Below are 21,391 nucleotides of genomic sequence, written 5' to 3'. Positions count from 1 at the left end.
AAGGGCAAAACCTCAAAAGCTTTAATTTCTAATTAGCTCTATCTTTTTAGGATTTCAATCAGTTGTAAATTACTGCCTAATTCCAGATGGCATCCATAAATATCCTAAGAAAACTGAAATCAAGTATTCTTGGCTTCATCATCTTTTAAGCTTCCAAACAAGGAACTATATTCTTACTACAAACATTACTACTTGGATTATGATTGAGAATTTTTCCTCCTTCAGCAAATTGCCCTTCAGGAAGTAGAAGGTAATCTGCTACCTAGGTACCAGTGGGGGAAGAAAAGTTGACATATGGCTGGAACTGTCAAAGAACAATTTTAAGTTCCATTACTGAGCTGTGGGGGTGAGGGATGGAGGGGAACCAACCAAAATGAAAAGCCAAAAAACCCAAACCCAATCAACTGTTTTTAATCTCTAAGTCCACTATATGATGGTAACAAGCATTCCCCATGACAATCAAAATGCCTTTCCCAAAATTACTATGCTAATCAAGTGTTGTATAGCTTTAGTAAGAATTGTGGAAAAGCTTGGGTTTGTTTAGTTTTGGAAGATTTGAGATTTTTTTTTCTTCTTTATATAGAACCATATATTTGACACTTCTTCACGCTACAAGTGACTTAAACAGCAACCTTAAACTGGGAGAATCCTTTTAGGCAATCTCCACAAAGGAGCTGCTGTCCTGACAAAGTACTTTAACAAAATATTTAAATAGCAAAGAGCCTCATCTTCTGAAATATCAGAGAATTAAAAATAGAACATGGATTTTAGCCATAAAAGCAAAAAAAACACCCAAAACATGCAAACAAAACAAAAAACCCCCAAACCAATATCTAATGACACTAGCTGACAGTCTTGAGTGACTGATATTGTCCTATGAATCCTAGTGGTTGGAATGCTGGCTGGACTTCCTGACTGCCAGCGAGTTCAAGTTACACTGTTAGCAAATGGAGCCGGAACAGAGAACCTTTTGAGGCACAGTCTCACTTCTTATTTGTGGACATGTGCCAGGTACTTCAATGATAAGACTGGGTTTGATGACTGCCAGTGAAGATCTACCTTAGAGCCAGTGTCCTCAACATCCCTCGGTAGAAGGACTCAAACCATCTCAAGATGGAAATTTCTGCAGTAGGAGCAATGAAGCCACTTACATTGGGGACAAATTTAAATGGCAAGAAAAGCAAGTGGCTATTAAAATAATAAAAAATAAACTCAATTAACTTAAAATTAGTTTGTGTTCCAACATATAATACTCACCACTTCTGATTGTATTAATGTAAGCTTTTAATTCTCTAACACTTATTACGAAGCAGCTCTAAAGTTACAGGACACCTGCTGATACACTGAGTGTTGAGAGTAGTCTGTGCTCCAAAGGTTTGCCGTTTTGAAGCCAAAATCTATCACTATAATAATCTCACCTGATTTGTTTGTACATCATCATGAAGTAATTTTTTGGGAAAATAGTTTAATTGATTTTTAAAAAATATATATAATACTTTAACTCTCAGCCAATGAAGAGTTCAATACCTCCTCTATTTCACTTTTAGTTATACTTACTTCAGAAAACTGAATTTGTCAGTTTTGGCTTCCCAGTATTTGAGTTTGCCAAATTTTGGTATTAAGAAGTATTAAGAATTAATTAAGAATTAAGAAGTGCTGCCCTTCCACTACTCAGTACCAGCTTTTTTTTCCATGTGTAAATGTTTACTCTCCAGTACCAAATGCCACTTCACCTTTGTTGGTAATGACAGAGACATAGTTACTTGAACCTCACACCAAGATCTACTATCCAGCTCCAGATCTTATTTTAAACTCAATTATTGCCATAGCCTTCTCAAGCATATCAAGATTTTTCTGGTAGTAGTCTTCTCCATATTGTTTGGGAGGCACAGTAAAGTTCCCTACTTGCATAAAAGTAATTGTTCCCTTTGTAGATGTTCAAGTACTTCATCAGACATTAGCTACAGCTCTTGAAGGCTCAGCATTGAGGTGGTTCTTCAGCACAAGTATTTTCTCATCGCTTTTTGTTGTCTGCCATGTACAGAGAGTATAATCTTTGTTCAAAGAGACCATTGTTACCTTGTGATTACTTTTTTTTTTGAAGCTACAGATGTTCAATCTGATGATTCAGAGAATAATGGAACAATATTATGTTCTCATTATTTTCTGTTCCACCATTTTTTTCTTCTCCCAATTTAATCAAACAGTTGTTTTGTCCCATGGTTTTCTGCATAGATGGCCTATGATCAGTCTCTGTTAGACAACAAAACTCTGGAATACTTTTGTTCTCTTAAGGAATTAACCAATGTACCAGGACATTTAAAATACTTGCACATGTAAGGGCTCACCCCATTTTATAACCCTTCTCTTTCAACCCTGTCACTAACCACAGTAAATCTGTTAAAATCACCACCATTTCTTGAGGAGAACCAACTAACACATTGGGTATGTACAGTGGAACCTAAATAGAAAACGATAGAAAAGACACATATCACTAGACTTCAATTAGCTGCAGGTTTTGAAGGCTCCTTACTAGAAAAAAGGTAGGCAGTCCGTGAAATAATTCTTTCATACAGTACATCACATACATATTGGCAAGAAGTGAGCCCCTCATCACAAGTCCCTGGAAATGGCACCTGCTACTGAGGCAACTAGAACACCCCTATGGAAGATCTGAGACTGTTTAGTCATCACTGAATAAATTGCTTCTGTTGACTAGAGCAGGAGATATTTCTTTGGAATGTACCTCAGAAGAAATTCCTGCTCAGTATTAGTACTTTCAAACTGAATAAAAGGCACTGTTGCTTAAGCCAAACATTTCTTGTCTCCATTTAAAAAAAATAAAAAGATGTTTTTGAACAACTAGCTACTGCTACCCTAAGAAGGCTTCCTTGTTACCTCACAGTAATTTCATCTCTCCCTAAAAAAGCTTCACAAAAATTGCTTTTATCTGAAGCATGTAATCTCACCTTTATATCTATCCTTATATCTAAAATTATGAGTTAGTATAACAGTATGCGTTATAAAATTATACCATTTACTTCAGACATCTCTGAACAGCTAAATCTTCAAACTATACAAAAATAAAGTGTATGAAATCTTACAAAAGAAGGACATTAAGACAATAATAGCTAATTCAAAAAATATAATAACTTATACACAGCAGTAAGCATAAGCAATGTAGCCTACGGCAGCTTCCAATTAACAGGACCTCTGAAACATGTCTGAAACAAGCATCAGCTAAAATTGGAACATTCCCAAGCACAATAATGTTTCCAATTTATTATCAGCTTTACCACAGTACAAACTTTCACAACCCAAATGTTCACTGTCTGTCAACCTGTAAACAAAAGCTACTATTACCCCTTCTCATTTTGAGAGGGTGAAATGTTTCAGTCTTCAGTCAAGTTTCACAACCATCTTGCATAAGGAATCAAGAGCCCATGCTCTTGGTAATTTACTTTTTTCCTCTTTTTTTTTTTTTCATTTTTTGTTTGTCATACATCCTGCAGTGAATTAAAATCACAGTGAAAGTCCTGGGAAAAAAATGATCTTTACAGCAGGACTTGAACCATTCTAATAATAAATGCATCTAACAAAGCTTCCCATAATAAAAGCATGACATTTCCATTTCCAGAAATCAAGTCAATTAGAAATGCTAAATTCTACTTAAAAACCCCAAAAGATCTAAAAGTGAAAAGATTCATCTTCTCAGTCAAATACAAGTCTTTCAGTTTCACTTGCAGAGACTGTTCCAGTCTGTAAAACAGTAGTGCAATTCATTTACTTCTACTTCTTTTATTTTTGTTAAAGTCCGGTAGATAAATGTCCTATTTCTATGGAAAGAGGAAGATGCTCCAGTAAACAAGAAACTTTGGCAAGCCCAGGAAGGCTTACTAGTCCATTAAAGCTTTGGAGTCCAAAGTGGCTTAAAAATGGTTTATGAATAAACTTTAAAAAGCCCAACAAATCAAATTAAAAAAAAAAAAAAAAAAAAAAAAAAAGAAAAGAAAAAAAAGCTGAAAAAGACAAACTAAAAAAATAGAGAAATAAATAGGCAGAAATTAATGTAAACTGTCTGAACTTTTTAATGATTTCTCATTGACAGCTGGCACAACCGTTGACAGTACAGTCATTAAATATAGGAGACCTACAGAGTATTCCATTAGGGCATCCAGTCTGGAATGCTCAAATGGAATTACATTCCTAAAGATTTAAAAAATAGAGTTCTTGTAATATTACTATAGGTTTTCTTCTGCCCACCTCACTTGCACTTCTTCTTAAAGAGGTTTTTTATTTTTGATGGCTTTTTACTTTTTTCACCATTCTGATAGAGGTCCTGTGGGATGCTGCTTATCCTGGGGACAGAAGCAGCTTCATGGCTGGGTTTACTATCACTGCCGGTTGAAGAACATGAGGTGTGACGAGGCTTTGGGACTGGGATCCCAGTTGAAAGCTGGTTCATGCTGCAAGACTTCTCCAGGATTCCATTATAAACTTTGCTTGCAGGACTAAAGATCATGCTCTTAGTTTCTGCCATGCCTACACAGTCAGGAGAGCCCCTAGAAATATCTGCAGTTAGAGAAGAGGAGTCTCCCGTAGATGATTCCTCAAGTGAGAATTCTTCTGGTGATACTTTCTGAGGAGAAATTGTCTGGTACATCTCAAGACTTGCTGGAGGAGATTGTTTTCTTCCAATGGATGAATTTAAGGAGTCACATTCCGAACCTGTTTCCTGTACTTCCCTGAGTCAAAGCAGAGAGAAGAGAAAATATAATGAAACTACAATTTCCTTCATACAGTTAAAAAGGAAATTAATTTAGAATCAATAACATTAGTCTAAAAGCACCACCCACACTTTTCCTTAGTAGTTAATTAAGCAAAAAAATAATTAAGTTAAACATTTTAAGTTACAACTTGCACTACATAATTTTATTATCTAAACTTAAGGGAATTAGTTTGTGCAATCTTGCTTTTGTGGGCAGCAGCATCCGCCCAGAATCAGTCATTTGTATCTCACTTCAAAGAACAAAATCTATCTTTCTGGCACATGAAGTCAGAAAAGTTATGAAATGAAAGAAGGAGATTTAAGCCTATCATATACAAAAAGTTTCTTCAGGACAAGTGTCCCTACCTTTCAACAAGCTCATTTGCTCCTTCCAAAAGGAATTTAACCTTTTCCTATGAGGCCATGTAACAAGAGTAGGTACACGCTCAACATGCTGTAAGAATTGTGTTACCATCCATCTCCTCTTCGCCCAGTAGCTGACATTGCTTTTGATCCTAGTTTCAGATGTAAAAGCCAGTAACATATTGTAATGGAGAATCAGGGTTAGTTCAGTGCACCCTGGATTGTAACATTACTTAACTGTATATGACATGCTAGCTATTTACATACACATACCAGACAAGAACTCTCTGCTCCATGTAGACTAGACTAATTTATATTATCCTATAGATTACTTTAACTTTTGGCTTGGTTTAACCTCTAACTCTAAACTGTTAGTCTCAATAATCCTATCAAGAGTTCCAAGTGCTGTTTGCTAATCTCCGTACCATTGTTTATCAGCAGAGAAGTAAATGGCTTCCTCCTCCTCTTCAGTTCGATAGAGAGCTGGGCAGCTCGACACAGAAAGGATGTCAGGGTCAGGGGAGTGCAAAGCGTGCTGAGACTGTGGAGATGATGGCACAACACTGCGTCTTGATCTACACAAGCTACTGCTTCTTGCCAGTGTGCTGGGAGGTTTTACAATGGACCCTGAGGCAGAGAAAAAGCAAACCAAAACCCTCCAAGTGACATTGATGTTAACAGTATCTACTCTGAAGACTAAGTAGCAGATATCTGCTTCAGTGACAGTGACTTTTAAACAACTTTGACATTGCTTGACAGTTTCAGAGGAAGAAAGACTGGCACAGCTCCTACCTTCTACAGTTAGATGATGCAGCTAATCAAGATGCAACTGCAGAGATTTTGTGCCTGCAAATACTACCCTGACCAAGTACACCAAAACTCTGGCTCACTATGCTCTCTTGAGAACAAAAAGAAAGATTCTACTGAAACTCCCAACCCTTCATAAACTAAAAACAGCAGTGCTGAAATTAGCATGTTACACAATGTCCTATATTTTAATTGTGTGGTGATTCGCAGATTAGAAGAAAACGTAAAAGTTTTGCAATGTTGGTATGGCTAACCAAACAGCCAATTGATATACACTACACTAGTTGAAAAGTAGTTTAGATAGAGAAGACGAATTTCCTTTATGTAACATGACAGAAAATACATAATTCAACCTCTTTTTAAGCTCAAAAACTTCCTTTTAGATAACATTGTCTCTTGCCAGGCTAACTATGAATTGCTGGAAGCAAAAATAGTAAGAATGGGTGGAGACAGCCACACAAGACTTCATCAGCGAAGTACAGAAAGGGATAAACTCCAATGTTCCTAATCCAATTCCTTCTTCAAAAGATTATTAGGTAGCAATACTTGTACAGAAATAAATCTACAGACCTGTTTTCAGGCTAGCTGTTACAAGACTCAGGATGTTTCATACCCCTTCTCAAACTGTCCCATGGAATGCATCATTGCTTATGTAGATACAGCAGACCCTTACTGGTGTTTAAAATTGTTTAACAAACACAACATGCTAAAAATCCCTTCAAGTATTTTTGTAGACAAGGATGTCTAGCTTGACAAAAAACATTTCATTTTCTGCAATGCCAGTTCATCATCATGTAAGTTACAGTTTCCCTTCCTGGAATCTCAGAAAAGGGCAAGTTGTCCATTTTCTTTTAGTACAGGAAATCACAACTTTCACTAAACCGTAAATAACTGCACCTTCGCCAACACAGATTTATTTCCACTCCTGAGCAGGAAAGAAAGGTTTGCGAGTCTCAACATGAGTGTTGTCATGTAACTCAAACTTCTAATTTTACTTTTGAGGAATTCCCTACTGACCTTAAAAGCATGTTGGGAGCTCAAAAATCATCTTGTGTCATTACAAAAAAAATTCCTCAAAGATCAAATGTGAACTGAGATAAGAGAATAAGAATCTCTTTAGGAAATTTGTGCTACAGGTCCACACAAATCAGATGCCATCCTACTTGCTGGTATTAAAAAAAAAGATTGCTTCATCAGTGAATTTTGAGAGAAGTAAGAAGCATTTTGATTCTTTGTAGGTGTATATACACAGGATACGAAGAATTCAGCTATGACAATTAAACGTAGAATTTTCCAGTGCAAAAGAAACTCACTAAATGATGGAATCAGCTGAATCCTAATCAGTCAATGGAAAAGTAGAAGTTTCACTATCACCTTCCTGCTGTAAGGACTTATTTCCAGTGTAAGATACTATTTCTTAATCCATTTATGTTCTTCAGCTTGAGATTGATCAAACAGCATCATTACTTGACATCATATTAGCCTATCAATGCAATTGCTCTGGCACAAAGAAACCTGTCCAACAGGCTTCAAATTCTGTAAATTATGAGTCCAAAGGATGCTGGGGAAAAGCAATAGCCCACCCACTTTAGATCCAGCAACTGAAATAGCCCCTTTCTTAAAATGAATAATGCATTTTGCCTGAAGCCTCATGACCAAGACATTTTGCTTCTGTCCTTCCTCGTGTATTTGTTATTTTTGTCTAAAGGATGGGAATAATTCAGCAGCTACTGAACTAACCTACAATGATTTGACTCCTCAACACTAGTTTCAGCAACAGATCATTTAGCGTCTTTTCCTCTCCTTCCCCACTCCTAAGAGTTTCCATGTTTTATTTACCAAATAGAAATTTTAAAAGCTAGTATACTAAGGACTAGCTGCTTCCTTCATGTGATAACCTTGACAACACCAGGTTCTTGTGCCTTCCCAAAATTCAGGAAGATTCAGATTACTTTTATCACTGAGAAAGAAATACTTGCAAATGAACTGATTTTTAGCAAAAAAACAAAACAAAACAAAACAAAAAAAAAACATAATTGTAAAAGCATACAGTAAAGTTTCAGCTAAGTATGCTCTTACAAACAGTACAGTCCTTTTCTAATTGCAGGTCCTTTGAATCAACTGCACACTCTTCTCTGGCTTCATTTCTAAGCAAGAGCTAAACGAGAAGAGTGAAAAAAACCTACAAGTCTGAAGTCTTTTACACATATCCAAGTGTTGGCATTGTAGACCACCTGGAAAATCGTGACAATAAATGGAGCTCTTCCTTCTAAAATAAGACCACAGACTTCCCTATATAGAATTGGAAGCTTAACTCCAGGCACCTGTATTTTATTGGGTCTCCAATAAATTTGTTGCTAGGGTTTAAATCAAAGTATTTGCACTGAAGACAACTAGAGAAACAGCATTCCTTAAAAGTGATCAGAACTTACTGCAAGAGAATTAATGAATTTTTCAATGTGGTCTGCAGAAAAAAAGGTTGGTACATTTAGAAGAAAAACAAGTGCCCAAGGCACACTAAGTGAAATCAGCAAAGTGGTGACCTTATACTATTTTAAAATACAGTTTGAATTTCTTCTGAGAAACCCAGCCCTGGAAGAAAAATGTACTCACATGACAGTTTTCCTTCCTACTCCTTCCTCAGCTTAAAACAGCTTGTTTGAATAGCTGCATGGGAGCTCATCTTTTCGATTTGCCTCTAGAGTCCAGTTAATCACAACCTCCACGAAACAGACTCTTGTTCTGACACAATGACTCATGATACAAGGGTGGTCTGAATCCCCAGTGTATATCTTCTGATCATAGTTTAACCAAAGCTGGATTTCTCTCCCTCCAGAACTTGGCCTCTCTGATGGACACTCAAACAACCCACTGTATCCAAACACAAACATTATGCCTGAAAGCTTCCCTTGAACAACAACAGGATTTTGTTCCAACCACTAAAGAATGTGTGCAAGGCTATGTAGCATGGGGCCTCCCAAAGGATATGATCTTCCTCATAGCTCAAGGAACCCTAGGCTAACTTTGTCCCTTCCATCTGAAAGAATAAATGAGCTAACAAACTCAGCATTATTCATTATAACCTTCTGTCTAAGTAGCAATCCAAGGTTGACAAGCACTTTCAAAACTTTAGCTGAATTTGTCCTACTCTCCCACTGAAACAAAATAAAGGCTTTTTCTTCATGTTATCTTTATTGCAAAACCCAATTTTCCATTTACGTAAGTTCCACTAGATCTAGTATCTGAAATGCTACAAAGAATTTTGGTCCTTTTGACTTTGATCTAATCCTGTTTGACTTCAGTACTCTTCTCCCACCTGACTTGAAAATCCCATGTCCCCACAGCTTTTCCTCTTTCTTTTTACTGAGCTCATCACTTACCATGAAACTGTGAAACTATTGGAGGAGTGTCTTCATCTAAGTCATCAACTCCCCCTGCAATTGGATAGGGAGGAATGGAAACTCGAGGCATAACTACCCAGCTGTGATCAGAGTAGAGAGAGGAAGTCAAGCTTGGTAGCCCAGAATTGTGTGCAATTTGAAAACCGCAAATCTTCTCAATCTGCTGCCACCGATAAAGACGCTCCCGCAAACACGTCGTCAACTCAGAGAGTGCTTTCCTGAAGAAAGGAATATAATTAAAATTATATACACTGTTCTTATTGATAAAGCAATGCAACACATACATTCCATCATACCAGAAGATCCATTACAGCTGTTGAAATATTCACATTTTAGTATTTTTTAAATTGCTTTTCTAATGTGCAAAACCACTAAGACACTCAATTCCATAACTCTCAAAAATGCCATTGTTCCAGGAGCAAATAATCACGAAAGAATATGCATCCTGTCCTGGTAATCCTCTTACTTTGCTTCAAGAATTTTATGGTCCACTTCATCCAGAGAGGAGCTGTGTGCAACATGTAATGTTCCAAATACAGTGCTTCTCTTCTTTTTTATCTTTTCTGCCTAAAAAGCAAAGTAAAATGGAATGCATAAAACTAATAGCATACTTAACAGATGACAAAACACTAGCAATATTGACAGGTAGCAAACAAGTAAGAGAAAAAAAAAGCACAAATGCTTATCTGCTTTGTGTTTACTATTTCATATCTCTAGCAACAGATCAGAAAAATATTTAAGTAGCTGAAGAATAATTTATTACCTCATCTTTAGCAATTGCTAATTGCATTTCTGCATGCTGTCTTTTGATATTGTAATATTGTACTTCAACTTCATGTGTTAATTGAAGCCACTTCTGCAAAGCTTCAGGAACGGACCAATTACTTCTCAACTCAAACTCCTTCTCAGCCTTTTTTAAAGCCATACGAACCTAGTAATCAAGAAGAAATAAAAGTGTCACCAAAAGTATCATTAGAACTAACAAGTGAAATATAAGTACCTTTATACCCCACAGCACCATACCAAAACCTGACAGAGTTTTGGTGTGTGCCAACTGTTGTCAGGTATGCAGATCTGGCATCTCTGAAATCTAACATATGACCCTCCGTATTTTTCAATTATATATAGCTCCTAATTCAAAGTTTAAATACTTTTTTTAAATGATTTTTTTTAGTACAATAAATCCAAATGTATTGCTGTTCAGATGAAACAAAGCTTCTCTCTCTCTTCTAATAACAAGATAAAAAAGGCTTTCGTGTATAGTTTTGTTCAGTGAATCCCAAAATATTATGATGAGCTAATATACCAAGTTTACAGCTTCTAATAGTTTCAGGATTATTTTACCAGATAATAGCATGATTGACAGACAATCATAAAGTGCTCTCAGAATTTTTCCATTCAAATCTAGCATTTGGGGAATGCTGCTTTAAGCACTACTGAGGATCTAATAAAACTAGGACTGATTTAAAGTCAACACTAAATTTATAAACAGCTGGCAGATACCTGTACTAACTCTTCCTCTGCATATTTGAGCCTGCTGAGCTCACATTCAGCTCCCTCTCTCAATTCCCTTAGGCGATGAGCTTCACGTTTTGCATCATTGATCTCATCCATCATTTTGCGCTCAAGATTCTGCTTTTCAACAGCAACGTTTCTATTCTCTTCTTGTGCCTTCTCAAGCCTTCACAATTGAACAAAAAATATGAGAAAATACACAGCATATTTGTTAAAAGTTGCAGTCCTCAGGATAACAAAATGCATCCAGCCAAGGGCAAGAGGCAATGGGCACAAACCAAAGCATATGAGGTTGCATCTGACCATCAGGAAACACTTTCACCATGAGAGGGACTGAACACTGATACAGGTTTCCCAGAGAGGTGGTAGAGTCTCCATCCTTGGACATATTCAGAAGCCACCTGCACATGGTCCTAGTCAACCTGTTCTAGATGATCCTGCTTGAGCAGGAGGGCCCAGACAAGATGAATTCCAGAAGTCTCTTCCAACCTCAACTACTCTGTGATAATAAAGACTCTGCAAGCTTCATGAATCAGGAGCAATTACATCACACAATGTGATATCCACACCAGGCAAAATACCCAAGCTTTTAAGTGAACTATCATTAAAAGTGTAGTATGAAAATACAAGTCTTTATAGACAACTGTGTTACAGGTGCACCACAGACTATCAACTCTCACAATGCTATATACACAATAGAAACTAATCAGTTCAGGTCTGTTTCAAACTTAAAAGCTTAAAAAGAGAAAAAATGTTCTCATTTTCATGTATCTATTTAAAGTAAACTGTAATCATATGAAAATAACAATACATATTTGCAAGTCTGTAGGAAAAGAGACTGAGCTTCTATTCTCTACCTTCATCCACAAGTTTGTATTGACTGTTAAAATATCCAGGAGCAATGTCTACCCAAGAAATCAGCACCACTGAAATGACAAATTCCATGCAAAGGGAAGATGAACAAAATCCAATGGCAGTTAATGAAAAAAAAACTTAAGACTGAAAAGGATCTGCATTTGTGTTTAACCTCAAAACAAAAGGACAACTTTTTTTTTCTTTTAGGGTTTATACCTTTCCTGCAAGTCAAGAAGACTTTGCTCTGCTGTTTGGAGACTTTCTAAGTCCTTCATCATTTTTGTGATATGTTCTCTTGAGGTTCTGTTCTGTGTATATGCAAACCAGCAGCCTCCAAAACCAATAACTATAGAAACTGTTAATATAAAATCCTTCATCCAGTTGTGAGGGGGACCTGTGCAGAGAACAACACCATCATTAACTAGTTCATTGATACAGACAGCAGACTAAGGCCCTCCCCCCTCTTCTCCCTGGCCTAAAAGGTGATAGAACCTGATTCTAAACAGAATTCTAGCTCATTTACCTCAAACTACCCCCCAACAACTACCTTTCAAATGTATTCCACAGCATTTTCCATACAACATAAGCAGCTGTGCTCTAATATAATTTACTTAATCTATACTAAAACATTCATTAGACTGAGAAAAGCTTACTAAACTCCTTTACAAGAACATACTCTGTATCTTTATTTAGAGTTAAAATAGAGTCCCACAGTTGCACTTTATCAGGCCAGCAGGAGGTGTAATTAGATTTAAGCAAGTTCTCCCCAGTCTGCACCCTCTTGAATACCCTATGCTGAGTTAAAAATGCACTTGGAAAAAATAAAGCACATTTTAAAATGGTTACAACAGCACTTTTTATAAGTAAAAGTTGGATTGTGAAATTATCATATTCAAGATACACATAACATATCTTTGTTAGTACAACTTTTATAGTCACTTGCACCTATGTAAAAACAGTTTCTGTGAGCATTAAAGGTCTAATACAAAGTCAGGGGGTTTTTTGCCCCTAAAAATCTCCAGCTGAGATCTGGCCTGACTAGTTCAGGAACACCTGACATGCACAGTACCAGAGCAGAGCTGTAACTGTGTCCAAGCAAGCATGCAGAGCACGCAGAGCACTGGTGATGTGGTATGGACATGGCTGCATAAGGTAAAATGGGTCAGATGTGGAACTCCTGCATTAAATTTAACTGCACTTAAACTTAAAAGATGCAAATGTTGGATTTGCATCATCATTTCCTTTTTCCTTCTTGGGGAAGGTCATCCCCTCCCATTTCAGCATCCCAGCTGCACTGTCCAAGCTAATTCAGAAGAGAATGTAATCTTAGCTATAAATGTAATTTAAACAGTCAAAAATATTTAGAGGACACTTCTTGTGACACAAAAGCCAACATCCATCTGTCAAGTGGGGTTATACTAAAATTTCTACGTGATCTTACACACAGAAGTGAACCTTTGTTCTGCTAAAAGCACCTTTTTTAATTCATTGCAGAGTTCCACAACACATGCCAAGCAATCAATCAGCACATCCACAACACAGATAAGTTGCCCTATCTACAGTATCAAGTGTCATGGAAAATATGCTCTGTTGAATTCTTACAATCAAAAGATAAGAAAAAAAAAAACTCCAAAATGTTACTAACGGGTGAGAGGTCCAAATAAAACAACATCCAAGGCTTTAAGCTGAAGCTTCTGTCTATGGCTCCGGTCAATTATTTTCAAGTGAGAGATCATGAAAGCATGTTCATTTACTGCTATCCTGTTAATGACAAGACAAAACATTACCTACTTCATAAACTATATTCAAAATCAGTCTATGCAAAAAAAGTAAATCAATGGCATTTCCCACAGTTATATAGATTACAGCTATGCAATTAAGAGTGAGAAATACAATACAACAGTAACACTATATAAACACATATCAGCATGTGGCAAAAGAAGAAAAATAAAATCATTTAACAATTCTTTTCTTTCTGAAAATAAAAAAAAAATCATTAAATAAATCAATTTAGCATAGTTAAAGGTATATTTACAGACTTGTGACACCAACTCCTAAATACACACAATACTCAGGTGTGGTATTTATGCTCCACGAAAGGTATTTTACAGTTACATTGTTGTATATACCCATACAAGAGATCAGAAGATGTTCAAAAGGAAGTTTGCTACCACACAGAATTATGTGACCTTTGATAAGAGCTTCCACAGAAAGAAATAAAACTTTCATGAAAGCTGTATTTTGAAATATTCTGGCAGGAAAAAAAATGCAGCCACATCTTCAAAACTTCATGAACACTTTTCTTGCATTTGACTGTTATCTTGTTAGACTTTGGGTTCACACAGTTGTTCCTACCAAAAAGACTAATGCAGCAATCTATGGGGAATTATTTGAAACTACTCCAAAAGATATATTCACCTGGGAAGTGTTGTTCCATTGACATTGCTGTCTCTAAAATTCTTTTCATATTGGGGCAATTCAACAAAATCTGAGAGCCACTGAAGAGTGTCCTCTTGAGTCCAGTTATGAACTGAAAGAAAAATTCAATTACCTTAGGGTTTTAGTAAAAACCAACAGCTTAGAAGACAAGCAGAAGAAAAAAAACCAAATTACAATAACCAAGTTTAGCCAAATATAATTAAAAAAAAATGAGCATTACACCAAGGTGTTTCTGGCATTTTGCCTTCTTCATTACATGCTCCCCTGTGAAAGCTTAGGCAAACTATAAACAAACAAACATGGAACCAATAGAAGTACTTCTTTATTAAAACTTTTACAGAAAAATTTATTCTTTTGCCTTAGTTTAAATCAGGGCAGCATCTTGTGACTTTCATCTACTTAAACCGATTCCAGCCTCAACTCTTTTGTCCTTGCTACCCCTGCTACCACATCAGCTGGTTCTGTAACCATTTGAGGCAATATACCAAGATCTTTCCCAAGATGGTGCTTCAAGAACTTGTTTTGACAAGAATTTTCTTAGAGGCTTATGCCTACTAATCACAAAATGGGAGCTGACAAGAGCAGGAGAGAGAAGACTGAAATAAAACACCAAAGGACAGAAAAAAATTAAGAGGAAAACTATTACACCTCTCTCAAACATGCCCAAGAAAAGTGGAATTACATGCAAAAATAGTTTAAGAAAAATTACTTAATATATGTAGAGAAAAATTAACAATTCTCCTTAATAACAGCAACACTCTACATAAACATTCATAGCTACAGATGTGCTAACAAAATGCTACCCACAGATATCACAAAAAAAAAAAAAATCACATTTCTGTCCCTTACAGACCAGCTACTACAGTTTACAGCTTCACACTGACAAAATTGAGGGGGAATTGTTTGCTCTTTTTAGGAGTCTGCAGAAGTCTGTCTGCATATGAAAGAAACAGGGACAGCTTCCTTCTGGACAGACATGTATTCACATGAAAAACTGGGGGGCTTTTTTAACACTTCTGTATCTAGAACTACTTGCATGTGACAGTGCTGGGCAGAGATTATCACTAGGACACATTCTCAGTGGTGACTTTTGACAATAATTCTTTAGAAAGCACTGCTGCTGAAAGTTTGACAGGTAAAGCTGCCGGCAATGGAAATTTTCATGAGTTCAAATTCATATTTCAGTTCACACTGTAACTGAAATAAGGACTTCTAGGTCTCTTGTCTAGCACAGCTGCAAAATAAGCTTAAACATTTTAGATTATTATCATTCCAGATAGGCGGAGAAAGAACACATTTCACAGACTTGCTTACAGCTTCAAGTAACAAACTCACAGTACAAACCTCTCATTATCTATCTGAATGGCTACACAACCTTCTTAGTATGCTGTCCCATTTCTTTCTCTCCTTGTAGCTGCAGCCAGGTATTGATTTGAAACAGACTCAATTTCATCATATTACTCTAAGATTTTATGAAAAATGTCTGGGCTCCATTTATAAACAGATAGTTTTCCCATTGCAAAGATTCTTAACTATTTTGAAAATAATAAGCAATCAGATTAACAAATCATTAAAAGTCATCTGACTGCTGATTGCAAGTCTCAAAAGAGTGGTAAAACCATCCAGAAAAATATCACCTTAACTGCATTCTAGAAATACGTTCATAGACTGATCCAAAGTAAAAGCATTGTTTTGTTGTGACATGAGGAAAAAAACACCTGAAGTAGCCACTACACATTACAGACTATCACTGACAGTACAGAACACTCAATTTCAGAAGCCACACAATACACTGAGTTTATAAGCTGGGGTGAAGGGTTAAAAATACCACTGAGACTTTTCACTTTTACTGTTGGAAGATTTTTGTAGACACTCTGCCAAATTTTACAGAAATTTATAGGTTTCTAAAATCCAGTAGTAATATTAAACATATTATTCTGAAAGAAATGAGGTACACATTTAAGTGGTTTACCATAGAGCAAATCAAATCTGTTGCACTGCTTAGACCAATGTGGTGTTTTCTTTATAGACTATCAAGGAAATTTTCCCAAACAAATCAGTTGTATTCTGGGAAAAGTACTTAATTATTCATTATCTATCACTGTATCAGATACTTCCATGAGTACAGAAACTGCAAAAAGAAACGACCACAGTCTATCCTGAACCAGAACTGAAACCTGTACTTTCTGTAGTCTTATACCGTCACTCATTTATTAAAAAATAGTATCAATTTCTTCTTCATTTATGTTGTGTTCCTTTAACTGACCACTCAGCCATTTAAGCTATGAATACATACTGTAATCTCTTATTCTGGGATGTCAAGATCTGAATCTCTCCTCACATACATATTTTGCAAGAAATTCAGATTTATTATGTAAACTAATTCTTCATGCACAGAAGTCCAGTGCCCCTAAGTTTTCCAAGTGGACTCAGACTCTAAACTACACTGTTCTTCTTCTCCTATTCTATCAATCAGTGAAAATATTCAGATTGTTTCTTTTTGTTTATATCTTCCCTATGCCATATGTTGGTAAGGAGTATTACTTGACTTGTCTCCAATAAAACCTTATGACACACATACATGGTTGTTCTACAACAGCATGAAGTACTGAAAAGCAAACTGGCCTTTCTCCACAAGAAGCACTTATAGTCAACTGAAACACAGCACAAGGGAAGTGTGATATACCAGGTGTACTGAAGGGTAAGCAGGCCAGCTGAAATTCACCTTGATCAGCACTGCCAATTAGTATGTGCCAACTCCCACTAATTAACTGAGGCTGTAATTTTTCCTTAGTTTAATCACCAAAAAAGAAAGCAGTACTTCAGACAGAAGAGTAGCAAGTCACAATTACTCTAAGTTAAATGCGTAAGGCATTACAGAGTAATTATGACATCATATAATTCTCTCTCACCCCTCTTTTCACAAAGAGATACCTTCGGAGAGAGGATGTCAGCAACATGCTTTGGGCAGGCAGGTATAGAAGGCACAGTGTTCACACCCCAGTGCAGCGCTCAGTCTCTAGACTTCCATCACCTATTTCACCTCAGACCACAGGTTTGAGTTTTGGGGCTTTTTTCTACTTCTTTTCAACTGTTCTACCAACATACCTGAAGATGAAGACAGCAAAAGTAGCTTTAAATACCAGCTTTAATAGTGGCCCTATTAATAGTAGGTATTAAAGTTTCTCATTGTTAACCCACATTAATTAGATGATCAGGCTATTTACCAGGTTTTTTTTGTGTTAAATTTATCACATCACACAAAAGGATTCAAAACTCAGTTTTTAGTACCTCTGGTAGTACCATCAGCAGTATGTAGCATTATGTAACTCATCCTCAGCCAAGCCCTGCTTGCATGTATTTCCAACTTCCTGATATTTAAAACCTGACACAGAAAATTATTAGAGAGCAAGGCAACAACATGTTTGTGGTGTGCAGTTTAGTCCCAGTTGCTTCAAGAACACTTGTGCAGGAGTACATCAGAATACAACAGGTGATCACACATGGAAATCAAAATCCATTTTTGTATCTTTTTACCCTAATAAATAATATACCAGACTTTAGTTCACCTCCTATTTTCCACAAAGAGGGAATGAGAATTAAGCGTGGAAGTGGGGGAGAAAGGTACACATACAAAGCAAGGGCAGTCTTTAGGAGATACTATACATTAAAGCTCAAATATGCCATAATGGTTAAAAAAAAGCTACTTTTTGTTTTTAAAGGCTGTTTGTAACAACTAGGTTTTGACAGGATTCAAATTAGTCTGACAATAGCCAAGCTTTCATGAACTCCAGGTTTGACCTCAACAGTTTTTACTTTGCTACCAAATCAAGCAGCAAGGGACAATGCTACATCACTAAGAATGCAGCATCCAGCCCTACTCACAGGTCAGAGAACTATCCAGCTGAAGGCCCTGGACTGATTTTACATTTTACAGCCCACTTGCTACTGAGACTAAATACCTATGCCCCACTCTTCAGACAGTAAATTCACATGACCACATCCCATTACAGGGGCAAAAAGAGAAGGTAAGAGAGTGCCATTGAGTGAGAGAACTTCCAAAGATAATTGTATGAAGGCTGGTATTCAGACATCAAACCAAATGTTCGCCTGTCCCCTTTTCCACACTCAAAACTACTTGCAGGAAAAATACTGAAGATGCTCCTTTGATATTAACCTAACTGTAGCTACTAAGTTTGCTACTTTTGAATATCTGAAAGACTTTGTAGTCCATATATAAATACTGCTTAGTTAGATAAGAAGACAGTGAAATATACCGTACAACAAGCATATACTGGCATTTACATTTAAAGAACACAGTAAAACACAGTAACAGAAGTCAGAAGACTTTCTGAGAGCAGCATCTTCTATATTTTAAACAGCTATGATAGTTTATAGTCACTCCTCTAAACAGAACACTCCATAGATTAGATTATGACATAAAAAAAAATTCTAAGGTCACAAAAAGCCCATTCTAACTAAACCAAATTAAATTATAGTCTTGTTTTGCACCAAAGGAGTCATTTAAACTGAGTGGCAACACAGCAACAATAGGCTAGATAGATGCTGATTCAAGCTATGATACAACTCCTTCCATGCAGGTAAAACCTGTTAAAAGCCTTGAACTTCCTTTAATTTGCACCAGCCTAGACTATGCCTTAATGATTCTGCACCAGGCAGAGACATCAAAAACCTACCAAGTGCCAGAAATATTAAACAGCAATATTGTGAAGCCCTCTCTTTCATTAGGCAATTTTTAAGAGCTTTGAATGCAGTCAATCCTCTGTGTTACATTCAGTGTATAAAATCCTTCTCAATCAATTATTTAAATGCAACCTGTATTTTCCCTAATCCTAAAAGGAGACATCAAACAGCAATGGCTTTTTTTTTTTTTGCTTTCTTCCCTCAAATCTTATCTGTCTTGCACCACCAATATGTTAAACAAAAAACATCTTCAAGCTATTTGACAAATATTTAAGACAAACATTCACATAAATCAAGCTTTATGGCAAAGAATGGGCAAATTCTATTCATTCTACTCCACATAAATTTGCAGCAGTAGATCAAGATGTTTCTGTATATACTGTCAAGAGCACTAGAGTTTGTAATTCTCACACAGATACCTCAACAGATTGTTTAAAACCCTCAAATTACTGATACTGTCATTTACACTACCTTCCATCCTCTTGTTTAATGTTGCCAAATTGCTATAAGCTAGTGGCACATAAGAAACAAATAAATCAAAAATTCCTGAAACATATAAAAACGAATGGCAACATTTTCCATGTTATCTAAAATCAAATTCAAGTAGTTCATTTCTTGAGGGGCTTCATGCTTTCTAAGAGTCAGCAGACAACTGTTAACACTGCTCAAGAGTCTCATCCTAAAGGTCTCCCTGTGGTGCAATTTTAATTCTCTCAGCAGGATACACAAATAAAGCCACTATAAGCAGACACAATGAAATGAGACATTCCTCTCCCAGTCTTTTGGGTCTTACTCACCCTACTCACTACATTCAAGAAAACTGATAAATAAAGAATAAAGATACACACAACAGACAAACTATGCTTCTAGAGTTACTATAGCCTAAATTTTTGAAGAGTTACTCATGACTTAGACCAACAGTTTTAAGGAGATAATTTTTTCTGATAATTTAGTTGCAACACGTTCAGGGAACAGGATCTTCAGCCAATAAGTATTTAACGAATATTTGAAGAGATGAGGCCAAAAGTTACTGGTTAAAACAGATATTTACTACAGAGCAAACAATTCATGCATTACCTCAGAGTGCATTTAAATGACTTCCTGGATTAGCAGAATGAACCAATGCCACATTCCTGGTTTCACTCCCCTCCTGTTCTAATTTTCAGTTGTTTGACCCATACCAAGTTTTAGATCTCTCTATGCTCCCCATTAGAACATGCCATGGTTTAGAAATGGTGTCCTCAAATTTAGTGGTCCTTCTACAAACGTGTGTGGTTTCCCCTCCCCATCCAATTGGAGGAACCAAGGGCAAAGATCACAGGTAAGAGATAGGAAAAATTTACTGGAAACAGCAATGAGATAAGAAAATGAACAATAATAGCAACAATACAATAAGAAAAGGTATAAGAAAAATAAACTACGCACATGGAAAGCCCCTGACAATAAACATAAACCAGATCAGTCCATTCCCCATGTTTCTTGACCAGAGTGAATCTCTTCTGCCCACAAGACAGACTCCCATTCCCAGGCTCCCAGCAATGGTGTGAGGTGGTACAGGATAACACCCAGGCCTTAGCCATGCCCACTCCTGACTACTCCTGAAAATTAATTCTGTCCTGGCCAGATCTAGGACAGCACAACACCTTTGGAATGAGGGGTGGGGAAGGGGGTGAGGAAATTAGGTATTTTTCTCCTAACAATTCTAACAGTCCAGATGTCTTTTTAAATCACTATATCCTGGGACATATTTGGCAATGAGCACTGTACTTTTGATTACATACTGTCTGTTGACACTTGGAATAGTTGGCTCAAATTATTTAAATCAAAGTGAGAGAGGGCTGGTGGTGTTGGGTTGTCAATACATTTTACAGTATCCCAAGTTCAAGATTTTCAAAAATGCTTTGGACTAAGAATTCTAGATCTTTGTAGCTCAAAAATTTAAATCAAAGTGAAAGTGCATTGAATTTTCCACGTAATATTATACAAAAAAAAAAAAAAAAATTAAATAGCCTGAGAGAAACCCTTAGCATTTATTAAATTAAAAACATGCTAACCTGGAATCCAGCACTTGCCTTTTACCAGAAGCCTTGATAAATTAGAACCTCATGTAAGCTATCTTAGTTTACTCACAGTACACAAAACACATGAAGAGGAAATTACCTCCAGCTGGACTAAATGAGTTCTTATCAGGTTTATGTGTGCCTACAAATAAGTGTCAAAACAGAGTAGTGAAGATGCTTCAAGAAGTCCTTCATTCACTACTATACTTGGTGGAAAATTTGTTGAATTATGACTATGTCAATAGCCACCATAATTTTCAGCTATACTTCTTTACCTACCTTCCGATGTTTTCCAGCGTTTCCACAGATCCTCAATGGTGATATGCTTGTCTTCTCTGTGCAGGTGACTGTGTTTATTTGAGGCATCCTTGTACTGCATATCTTCCCTTAGAAACTGAAGAAAAAAGAAAGACATCATCTTAAATGCCGAAATGACAATTTCTGAAGAGAAACTACACAGAAATCAGGTAGTCTTTCCT

The 21,391-nt window shown here is 36.5% G+C and overlaps 1 protein-coding gene across 2 annotated transcripts in view; it reads right to left on the bottom strand.

Moving 5' to 3' along the window:
- Window positions 1-302: 302 nt before the first annotated feature.
- Window positions 303-21,391, bottom strand: part of STIM2 (stromal interaction molecule 2) — a gene marked incomplete at its 5' end in the record, with an annotated part of 67,121 nt that continues 46,032 nt past the window's right edge. The window contains 11 exons of one of the 2 annotated variants that reach the window (XM_083862406.1): window positions 4,589-4,745; window positions 5,135-5,283; window positions 5,557-5,758; window positions 9,319-9,557; window positions 9,806-9,906; window positions 10,103-10,270; window positions 10,843-11,020; window positions 11,926-12,103; window positions 13,355-13,470; window positions 14,128-14,239; window positions 21,192-21,306. In XM_083862406.1, coding sequence (XP_083718532.1) covers window positions 4,708-4,745; window positions 5,135-5,283; window positions 5,557-5,758; window positions 9,319-9,557; window positions 9,806-9,906; window positions 10,103-10,270; window positions 10,843-11,020; window positions 11,926-12,103; window positions 13,355-13,470; window positions 14,128-14,239; window positions 21,192-21,306 — 1,596 coding nt within the window. In that variant the 3' untranslated portion in view covers window positions 4,589-4,707. Of the gene's footprint in view, window positions 4,746-5,134; window positions 5,284-5,556; window positions 5,759-9,318; window positions 9,558-9,805; window positions 9,907-10,102; window positions 10,271-10,842; window positions 11,021-11,925; window positions 12,104-13,354; window positions 13,471-14,127; window positions 14,240-21,191; window positions 21,307-21,391 lie in introns of both variants that reach the window. The other variant, XM_083862405.1, reaches the window with a different exon arrangement.

Source organism: Zosterops lateralis, assembly GCF_965231275.1.
Source record: "Zosterops lateralis genome assembly, chromosome: 5".
Classification (NCBI taxonomy): domain Eukaryota; kingdom Metazoa; phylum Chordata; class Aves; order Passeriformes; family Zosteropidae; genus Zosterops; species Zosterops lateralis.
The sequence above is the reverse complement of the archived record's forward strand: the minus strand, read 5'-3'. Positions and strand labels throughout refer to the sequence as shown.